General features: G+C 60.7%; 1 protein-coding gene across 1 annotated transcript; it reads left to right on the forward strand.

Moving 5' to 3' along the window:
• Positions 1–891: 891 nt before the first annotated feature.
• Positions 892–10,176, forward strand: MFSD2A (MFSD2 lysolipid transporter A, lysophospholipid). Its single transcript, XM_058856541.1, has 14 exons — positions 892–1,015; positions 1,109–1,231; positions 1,810–1,934; positions 5,064–5,187; positions 5,337–5,415; positions 5,756–5,928; positions 6,007–6,097; positions 6,559–6,680; positions 6,975–7,058; positions 7,718–7,801; positions 8,291–8,403; positions 8,573–8,716; positions 9,042–9,218; positions 9,566–10,176. The coding sequence occupies exons 1-14, from the start codon at positions 938–940 to the stop codon at positions 9,621–9,623; spliced, it is 1,575 nt and encodes a 524-aa protein (XP_058712524.1). The 5' UTR covers positions 892–937; the 3' UTR covers positions 9,624–10,176.
• Positions 10,177–10,730: the final 554 nt, after the last annotated feature.

Here is a 10,730-nt window from a genome sequence, read left to right on the forward strand (position 1 = left end):
GGTGACACGACACTGACACGGGGCTGTGTGTGCTCACTGGTGGGCAAACAGCGGCTGGCACGGCGGAGAGGGGCTGGGATCGATGTCTGTGTGTCCATCCAGGGAGGGGGACACTGGAAGTGTCCCCTGCATCCTTTCCAGCAGGGCCTGTTGTGTGACAGGACAAGGGGTGATGGTTTAAACTGAAAGAGAGGAGGTTTAGGTGAGATGTAAAGAAAGTTTTTAACCACGAGGGCGGTGGGGCACTGGCACAGGCTGCCCAGAGAGGAGGTGGATGCTCCATTCCTGGAACTGCTCAAGGCCAGGGAGGATGGGGCTTGGAGCAACCTGTCTGGGAGGTGCCATGAGATGGGCTGCAAGGCCCCTTCCAACCCAAACCGCCCTGAAAACTCAGCTTCTGAGCTTGCTGACATGGTTTTCTAAGGACTTTCCCAGGACAGTAACTGTAAACATAGATATGTGGACATTCTTTCTGTTCCATGTCTTGTGATGGACATCTCTCATGGCCAGTGCAGTGGGAAAGTGTTATCCTGACCATCCCATCCCTGGCCGTGGTCAGAAGCCTATAAATCCTGGGAGGAAAAAGAAACTTTCTCTTTCTTTCACCACACCTCGACCTGTGTCCGTGTGACCTGTTCATCTTCAGCGGCGACAAGGGATGAAGGGCTGGGATGGAGGGAAGGGATGGAGTGGGGGGCTGAGGGATGAAGAACGGGAGAATGGAGGGATGAGGTCAAGTGGGACAGAGGGGAGGCGACGAAACCAGGGAGCCGCAGGCAGGGGAGGGCCGGGACAGCAGGAGCAGGAGCAGGAGCAGGAGCAGGAGGAGGAGGAGGAGGAGGAGGAGGAGGAGGCAGCTGGGGGCGGGTCCTCCCGGGGCGGGCTCGGCCGGTATAAGGGCGGGCGGCGGCGGCGCGGCTCATTCATCGCGCACGGCATGGCCGGGGGCGGCGGCGCGGAGCCGGCCGGGGCCGGGGGGCTCCTGCCGCCCGCTCTCCGCCAGCACCGCTGCAGGGTGGGCACCGGGAACACTCGGAGGAGGGGGGGACCGGGCTGGCTCGGGGCGGGGGGCGCTTCCCGGGGTCGCTAACGCCGGTCCCGGTTGCAGGAGAGCCGAGAGAAGCTGTCGGTGTGCAGCAAGCTGTGCTACGCCGTCGGGGGGGCTCCGTACCAGATCACGGGCTGCGCCCTCGGCTTCTTCCTCCAGATTTACCTGCTGGACGTGGCGCAGGTACGGCCGCCTTGGGACTGGGCTGAGCTGGGCTGGGGGGCGGGATTGCCCGGGGGTCCCGGAGCTCCCGGGGCCGCTCTGCCCGGGGCATGGAGCTCTCGGGGCTTGGCGGTGCCGCGACCCCCCCGGACCCCCGGTGATGCGGTGTCCCCCGGGCCCGTCCCGAGCGCGTTGTTACCGTGCGGCCGCTCCGTGTTTGGGGTGCCCGCGGGACAAAGCGGGGTCCTGGTGGCTGTTTTTGGGGAGCACGGGACCCGTCCTACAGAGCCGCAGCGTTCCGGGTCGGTGTGAAACACGGAGGGAAGGAAACCGTGGAGGAAGAGGCTGTGGGTTCCCATGGGCTGGGTTTGGGGAGCTCTGAGATGTGGGAATTCCGTGTGGAAAGAGAGTGGTGGGGCAGCGCTCGGAGGTACCGGGAGCCTCAAATCCCTCTGAACGAGGAGGAGAGAGCGGGGAGCTGCTCCCGGATGGTTGTGGGGTCACGGTAGGTGGGGTTGGGGTGGTCCTGAGGGGCTCAGGAAGGGCAGCTGGGAGCGCTGGGGGTTTGCACATCCTGACACAAGTTTCTCCTCCTGCAGGTGGACGCTTTCTATGCCTCCATCATCCTGTTTGTGGGACGAGTGTGGGACGCCATCACAGACCCCATGGTGGGTTTCTTCATCAGCAAAACCTCCTGGACCCGTTTCGGCCGCCTGATGCCCTGGTAAGAGCTGCTGCTGGCAGCCTGCATTCCCTTCCTGTTGTGTCACAGCTCTTCCAGTCAGCTTTGGGTATCCCCTGGCATGAGGCGTGCAGGGCAGGACGTGCTGACGCCCTGGCTCACCCAGGTGAGGTGCCAAGAGCTCCAAAAAGCCCCAGGTGCCACCAACAGCTGGGTGGCCTCGAGTTTGTGCCAGATTCTCTGGCCGGTCCCGAGCTGGACCTGGCTGACCTCAATGTCACTGCACCTGCAAGCTTTAATGTCCTTGCCACCGTGCTGGACTTTGTCCCTGCTGTGGCTGCAGGGCCCTGGGAGGGTGGCAGCACCTCAGGGACGAGGGCTGGGGGTGTGTGTGTGGCCCGTGAGTGGCTCTGGAAGTGCCGGCTGACAGTCACGAGGGTGCTCCCATGGCAGGGAAACAGCTGTCACGGATCTGGGTGCCTGCACGTGGGTGCTCCTCCTTGGGCTGAAGGAGCAGATGGGATGGGCTTTGTGAACCCCCAAACTGCTCCCAGCACCCAGGGCAGGTTTAGGACATCCCTGAACACCTGTTCCTGCACGGGATGTGGAGCATTAATGCCTGAGTGGGGACGGGGTGGCTAAAATAACCTGGTGCGTCTGTGGGATCGCAGAAATCCAGAGAGGGTGGGCTCGGGGGGGAGAGTGGAGCTGGAGGGACGCAGTGCTTTCCCCCACAGATTATACCCTCTGCTTCCTGCCTTTCCTGGAATAGCTCTGGGCAGCAGCAGGCGGTTGTTGAAGGCGGGCTCCACACACGTGGCCTGAAATAGCTTCTCCCTGCCTGCAGCAGGGTCTGGGGTCCGGAGATTAGCGCGGGGCGTGCGGCAGGGCTGTGTGGGAGAGCCACGGATGGTTCTGCTCGCCCTAATCTCGAGGCAGGGGGTGGGACTGAAGTGGCCGCATTCCTTCTGCTCCGTTAAAATTAGCCAGAGCTGTTGGCTTGCGCTGGGCCCCTCAGCAGCGCCGGGGCAGCCGGAGCTCGCTGCTATTGTACGCGGCTCAAGGGCTGCCCGCTGAGCCCAATTTGGATGGAGTCAGGCTGATTTTAAACCTCTTAAACCCAGGTTTTTCTGGCTCTGCGGGGCTGAGCAGCCCCAGGCTGGTGGTGCCGCCGTGGCTGCGGAGCTGCTGGCGCTGCCTCAGTTTCCCTGCGTGCAAAGCCAGGAGCTGCAGGTGCTGGGGTGGTCTCAAGGCTGCTGCTTGACCCCAACCCTCAACACCTGCGAGGTGACCCCGCCGTGTGTCAGGGTTTATTGCCGGGCTCTGAAGGGGCTGATCCGTGGGACCAAGCCCAGCTGGCTCCAGCACAAAATCTTGTGGCTGTTCCAGTTCCTTAGAAGGGAGAGGACGCCTTCCCTCAGGGCCACCACCTCTCTCCTTTCAGTTCTCTTTCTTTCGAGCACTTTTTTGGCGCGTTTCCTTCCACCACCTCATCTGCTGGCTGCTTCTTCCTCTTCCCCAGCCTCGTGGACGTCGCTGTCCCAAGCTCTGAGCTGGGATCCCCATTTCCTTGACCACCACAGACTTCTCGCTGACTAAACTTTTCCTTGAGGTGTCTGTGATGGAGAAACCCCTGGCTTTGACCTCGTCTGGGGGGCAGCAGACAGTTGAAGCTGGCCGGGAAGGGGTGTGTGAGCTGCACAAAGGAACACACCACCGAGCGGGGCCAATGAGCGCCGGGGCACGTCACAGCAGCCGCCTCCGTCACAGCAGCCGCCTCCGAGCGCCTTCATCACCTCTCCCCGGGTCAGGGGTTACTCTCAGTCACTCCTCTGCCTGTCAGGAGCTGTGGTCAGCCCTGGCCGGGGCTCAGCTGCCTGGTGCTGGGGGGAATTGGCACATCTGATGCTCATGCGATGCCGAGCGTGACGCCGCTCTGGTGATTTCATTCAACGTTTGGCTCCGCGTTTTCTCTTGGCTCCGCGTATGTGAGCGCAGATAAGCGGCAGCGAGGAGGGGCTGGAGCTGCTCTGAGCTTTCCTCCCCCCTCCTTCCCCAACAGGGTGACGTGGGCGAGGAAAAATGTGCATGTGTTGTGTCCTGTGCAGCCTCTGTCGCTGCTCTCCATCCATGGAGTTTCTGTTTCTCTCCCCGCTCCCTCCCTGACTTTAAATTTAAGCTTTGTGTCCTGTACGTCAGCGCGGACGGAAAGATCGCGCTGTACCCTGGCCATGAGGATCTGTCCCGTGTCCAGTTCTGCTGGACTCGCTCCAGGGCCTCTGTCCTGGGGTTTGTGGAGCGCAGGGTGCTCGCAAATCCCCCGAAAAAATCCATCTCTTAAACAGACGTGGGTTTAACTCAACACCTGGCTCGCTTCCCTCCGTTCTGCTCCCCTGCTCCTCGGGGTGATGGGGGGCCCTGGGTGCCCATGGTGTGCCCATGGTGTCCCCATGGTGTCCCTGGGTGCCCATGGTGTCCCCAGGTGCCCGTGCAGGGCAGAGCTGTGCCCCGGCTGTCCTGCAGCAGCACTGGGGTTATGAGATGTGCTGCATGAAGTGGGCAGATGCCCTTGCTGGCAGATCCTGCAGGATTCCTGCCAAGGCTCAGAACTTGAGCAGTCCCCTCTGATCCTCTGTTGCGTTTTGCATCCCGTGTCCCTGCTCCCACAGCTCGGGAAGGCTGGGCAGAGGTGGAGGAAGGAGCCAGCCTCTCAGAGAGCAGGGCTGACCCCAGGAGCAGGGCTTGGGGGGCTTTGGCAGCAAAGCCAAGCTGGTGAGAGGTTTTTGGCTGCTGGGGAGCAGGGCTGAGCTGCCTGGCTGTTCCCCAGCTGCTCCCTAGGCCTTGCCAGGATGAGGGAGGTGATTGCATCCTGCTGAACACAGCAGCGCTGCCTGGGGGAGAGGTCGGGGCCGGGGATGGAAGCCAAGGCAGGAGCAGATCAATCCCTTCCATGGAAGGAGACATCTCTGTTAGTGCAAGGAAAGCTCTTCTCTGGAATACTGAGTCAGCTCTTCCAACCCTGTGAGACCTGAGCTGCTGCCTCCAGCGTGGTTTGGATCACCCTGGAGCAGCTCAGGAGCCCCCAGATCAGATGCCTGAGCCCCACGGGATGCAGGGAGAGCTGGGCTGGTCAGGCTGTGCCCACAAGGCTGACATTTTGTTCTCTCAAAGGATCATGTTCTCCACCCCTTTTGCCATCATCTCCTACTTCCTCATCTGGTTTGTGCCAGACATCTCCAAAGGACAGGTGATGTGGTACCTTGTCTTCTACTGTGCCTTCCAGACCCTCGTGACGGTGAGTCAGGCTCTGCTCACACCTGGGATGGAGGCTGCCAATCCCTGCCTGCCCCTTGCTGAGCTGCACAGAGGGGCAGAAACCACCCTGCCCCAGGTCCCTTGGGCTGTTCCACCCTCCCTGAGCCAGTTCTCCTTGTGCCATTGCAGTGTTTCCATGTGCCTTACTCAGCCCTGACCATGTTCATCAGCAGGGAGCAGAGCGAGCGGGACTCGGCCACTGCCTACCGTAAGAGCCCCCCTTCCCTTTTCCCTTTTGCCCCCCTTCCCTGTTCCCTTTTGCCCCCCTTCCCTGTTCCCTTTTGCCCCCCTTCCCTGTTCCCTTTTGCCCCCCTTCCCTGTTCCCTTTTGCCCCCCTTCCCTTTTCCCTTTTGCCCCCCTTCCCTGTTCCCTTTTGCCCCGCTTCCCTTTTCCCTTTTGCCCCCCTTCCCTTTTCCCTTTATCCCTTGGGGATTTGGAGGGAAGCACAGCTGGTCTGGCTCATTTCTCCCTGGGAAGGGCAGTGAATCCCAGCTCTGAGGATGCTCTGCTGTGGCCAAGGGCTCATTCTGGGTGACCTCTCCCTCCAGGTATGACCGTGGAGGTGCTGGGCACCGTGCTGGGCACCGCCATCCAGGGCCAGATCGTTGGCAAGGTGGACACTCCCTGCATCGGGAGCCCCTTCTTCTTCGGCTTGCCCAACTCCTCGGTGGCCATGGAGGAGCTGAACACGACCCACGACGCGGCGTCGCTCACGGACACGGTGAGCTGGGGATCCCCCAGAGCAGGGATGTTCCCGGGATGAGCCCCTTCCCTGACTGCTGCTCCCTCTCTTGCACAGAGAAACGCCTACATGATCGCTGCGGGGGTCATCGGGGGGCTCTACATCCTCTGTGCCCTCATCCTGCTGCTGGGCGTGAGGGAGAGGAGAGGTGAGGCTGCAATGTTTGGAATTTCTTGTGGAAACGCTGCTGTTCCTCCCTCTCCAGGGGTCTGGCCGAGCTTTTGGCCCCTCGTTTGTGGGTTTCCCTGAGGAGAGGGCAGGTGGAGCTGAGCTCTGGGTTTGGGGAGGTGCTGCAGAAGGGCAGGAGAACAGAGCACCTCTGGGGGCTGTGAGATAACCTTTATCTCACCCATTTCTGCCTGGCCAAGGTTGGCAGTGCCAGCCAGGGCATCCAGGGGGGGATGTGATATCCAAACTTCCGTCCTTCCCTCTCCCTGCTCATCCTGGGGGAATCCGTGGGGCTGAGGGACCCTGGCTGAGGGCAGGGCTTGCTCTGACTCCCTTGGGCTGGGCTCCCATGGGTGGGCAGGGGTTGTGGGGGGCAGGATGGGGCACCCATGGGTGCTGTTTTGGGGGGGATCTAACCCTGGGCTGATCTCTGCTCCCCAGAATCCTCCGAGCTGCAGTCGGACGAGCCTGTCTCCTTCTTCCAGGGGCTGAAGCTGGTGATGAACCACGGGCCCTACATCAGGCTCATCGCCGGCTTCCTCTTCACCTCTCTGGCCTTCATGGTGAGCTGGAGGTGCTGGGGACAGGGAGCAGCGTGGGGGTGGCTGTGGGGACAATTCTCTTCACCTCGCTGGCCTTCATGGTGAGCTGGAGGTGCTGGGGACAGGGAGCAGCGTGGGGGTGGCTGTGGGGACAATCCTGGGGGCTGGGAGCACGTGATGGATGAACCGGAGCTGCCCCGGGCGGAGGGAGGAGGATGTGGCCTCCTGCCCTCGGTGAATGGCCGCTTTCTTCCCCTGCCTGAGCTCTGTGAGGACAGACGTGTCCCCCCTGACCCCTGGCTGCCTTTTCCACAGCTGCTGGAGGGAAACTTCGCCCTCTTCTGCACCTACACCCTGGGATTCCGCAACGAGTTCCAGAACATCCTCCTGGCCATCATGGTGGGTACGGCCCCGTCCTGGGGGCTGGCACGGGAGAGGGGCTCCACGGGGTGAAGGGAGGGACAGGGACACAGGGACAGTGATCAGAGGTGCCCTGGGAGCAGGGCAGGGAGAAGCAGCTGCCAAATGTCCTGCAAGGGCCGGGTGGGTTGGCAGGAACAGCGGGGTCTTTGTTCCTGTGTGAACAAGGCCACAGACGGGGGAGACCAGGAGCCATGGGGGCCTTTTGTTCAAACCCTGCCACTTGTCTCCCTCCCATCCCCGCTTTGAGAAAAGGATCTCAGTGTTTACTGCCAGGAACATGGAGCAAAACAGCTCCTTGGGAGCTTTTTCCAGCTTTCCTCACTCCTGTTTTCTCCTCAGCGGGGTGGAAGGGCCCAAGGTGGCCGCAGAGCCACGCTGTGCGCGGGTGACAAGAGCAGCACCGAGGATCGGGTCAGATCCTCGCTCTGTCGGGACAGGTGCGCTGCCAGGGCTGTGCACTGGGGGAGGAGGTGGCCCCACACACCTCTTGTGGCTCTGTGCCAGCCCCAGGAGCGTGTGGAAATCGCAGGTGCTGGAATTTGGGGTGGGAGGAGGCCGTGCCAGGAGCTGGTCCTTGCTGGGACGGGCCTTTCCCGTGGAGAGGAGCCAACACCATGACCCTTCTCTTCCCACAGCTCTCGGCCACCTTGACCATTCCCTTCTGGCAGTGGTTCCTGACCCATTTTGGGAAGAAGACAGCTGTCTACGTGGGCATCTCCGTGAGTGTCCCCTCGAGTGTGGGGTGCACATGGGCTCTTTGCCACATGGGATGAGCAGAGCTCCCCCAGAAGAGCACAGAGCTGGGCAGGGGCTGCTGCTGATGACAATTTGGTGCCTGTCCCTCCTCCTGCTGTTTGTGCTGTCCTGGGGCTCAGGGAGGGGACACTGCACCCCTGGCTGTCCCCACAGCTGGATGTCCTGGGGCTCAGGGAGGGGACACTGCACCCCTGGCTGTCCCCACAGCTGGATGTCCTGGGGCTCAGGGAGGGGACACTGCACCCCTGGCTGTCCCCACAGCTGGATGTCCTGGGGCTCAGGGAGGGGACACTGCACCCCTGGCTGTCCCCACAGCTGGATGTCCTGGGGTTCAGGGAGGGGACACTGCACCCCTGGCTGTCCCCACAGCTGGAGGGCTGGGATATGTGGCAGAGAGAAAAGCCAGGGGGGTCTGGGCCAGGCCCTGCTGATGCCAACCTGTCCCTCTGCAGTCTGCCATCCCCTTCCTCATCATGGTGGTTGTCCTGGACAGTAACCTCTTTGTCATCTACGTCGTGGCCGTCGCCGCCGGGATCAGCGTGGCAGCCGCCTTCCTCCTGCCCTGGTGAGCGTGAGGGGCTGGGCAAGGGGATTCCAGAGCCTTCCAGAGGGGTTAAAAACCCTCAGAAGGATTTTTTGGCAGTGCTTTCATCCCCAGGAGGGGCTCTGCTCTCGGTACAGAGGAGGTGCTTTGTGTCTCAGTCCTGGTGGTCACCGTCCATCTCTCTGCACAGGTCCATGCTGCCAGATGTCATCGATGACTTCAAGCTGCAGCACCCCAGCTCCCACGGCCATGAGGCCATCTTCTTCTCCTTCTATGTCTTCTTCACCAAGTTCACTGCTGGGGTCTCCTTGGGCATCTCCACGCTCAGCCTGGAGTGAGTTCCTGGGTGGGAGCTGAGGGGAGGGCAGGGAGGGGGAGCTCCCCAAGCTCTGGGAGGGAGCTGATGGGGTCTAAATGCACTTGTTGCTCCAAAGCTCTCCCCACAGGGAGCAGCTCAGCTCCTGCAAACCCTCTTTTCCTTTGCCTGACAAACCCTCTTTTCCTTTGCCTGACAAACCCTCTTTTCCTTTGCCTGACAAACCCTTTTTCCTTTGCCTGACAAACCCTCTTTTCCTTTGCCTGACAAACCCTCTTTTCCTTTGCCTGACAAACCCTCTTTTCCTTTGCCTGACAAACCCTCTTTTCCTTTCTGCCCACAGCTTTGCAGGGTACCAGACCCGGGGCTGTTCCCAGCCTGGCCAGGTGAACTTCACCCTGAAGATGTTGGTGTCTGCTGTTCCCGTGGGGCTGATCCTGCTGAGCCTGCTGCTCTTCAAGCTGTATCCCATCGACGAGGAGAAGCGGAAGAAAAACAAGAAAGCCCTGCAGGATTTAAGGTGTCAGGCAGCAAACACGGCGCGTGGGGGGTGTGTGTGTGTGTGGGGGCAGGATCAGACGGGTTGGGACACACTGTGACTTGTCCAGGAATCTTCCAGGACCTGTGGGAGGTGGCGTGAGGGATGGGCTGCCTTGTTTTCCCAATCCCAGCTTCCAAAGGGATGGTGTGAAATGTTGGGAGATCAGCAGGAATCCACCCCAGCTGCCACCCCAAACTCCTGTGGGGGCTGCACATGAGGTGCTGACGTCCCTCTGGAGCCTCCTGTGCCCCAAGGCAGATATTACTGGGATGCAGAGCTTGCTCCTATGGCTCAATCCATGCCTCATTCCCAACCCTTTCCCCCAGGGAGGAGAGCAACAGCAGCTCGGAGTCGGACAACACAGAACTGGCCAGCATCATGTGAGCCGGGCTGGGTCTGTCTGCCCACGCTGGGGCTCCCCAAGGACTCGTCCCCTCCGGGCTGGCCCAGCCTGGTGCCACTGGCGGTGCTGGAAGAGCCGTGAGGAGCATCCAGTGCCTGGAACTCGGGATCTGGGCCCGTCCTGTGCCTTGCACGGGGCCCACAGAGCGCTGGTAGTGTACATTACACACATGGTGGTGCCTCACCCCAGACAAACACTCTCCCTGCCGGGCTCTGGAGGGCAGGGAAGGCCAGATTTGGGATGGTTTTGCCTGGAACAGCCGTGCCCAGTGCCCTGCCTGGGGGTGATCGTTAGTGTACATTACACTGTCAGTGTGCTCAGGACGTGAGCTCACCTCTGCTGTCTCTACAGAGGGCACTAATGTGGGAGAGCTGTTCTTTTTTTTTTTTTTTTTACAGAGCCTAATTAACTTAATGATGTAAATATGGAGCTGTTTCCTGTTTGTATATATCTGTACAGAACCCAAACCCGAGGACCTGTTAATATTAATTTACATAAAAGTGGGGGAAGTCGGCAGCGGGTGTGAAGAATTTTTTTTTCTTTTTCTCTCTGCTGGGATTTTTCACGGCTGTCAGCCAGCCCAGGGTCCCTTTACACACCACAGGGTGCAGGATTGACTTTTCCTGAGCTGTGGAGCAGGAATGCCATAATCCAGGCAGGAGGCTGTGCTCAGCCCCTTGCCCCCGTGCAGCTCCTTTGCTCGGTGCCTGTGTCGCAGCCATCCAACAAAGGCTCTATTATTTCCTCCTTTTCAAGAGGGGAACGGGGGTGGAGGGAGGAATGAAATCAAAGTGCTGCCAGCAGAGATGGTGAACTCGAGGCTGGAAACAGGAGAGGCAGCTGGGGAGCGGAGAGAAAGGGAATGTGGGCTGTGGGTGACACTCAACACTGGCTGCCGGGGCAGAGTGCCGGGGAGCACTAATCTCCCTGGATATTTATACCCTCCTCTCGCATTCCCTGCTCCCACAGCACAAAGGGGGACAGCCCTGCCCTCCCCAGCGCCTCCAGCAGCAAGTGGAACTCCAGAAAAGGGGGCTGGAGGCAGTGCAGGGATGAAGCAGCCACCCCCATGGATGGATGGGGTGAAT

The sequence above is a fragment of the Poecile atricapillus genome, chromosome 24 (genome assembly GCF_030490865.1).
Source record: "Poecile atricapillus isolate bPoeAtr1 chromosome 24, bPoeAtr1.hap1, whole genome shotgun sequence".
In the NCBI taxonomy this organism is placed as follows: Eukaryota; Metazoa; Chordata; class Aves; order Passeriformes; family Paridae; genus Poecile; species Poecile atricapillus.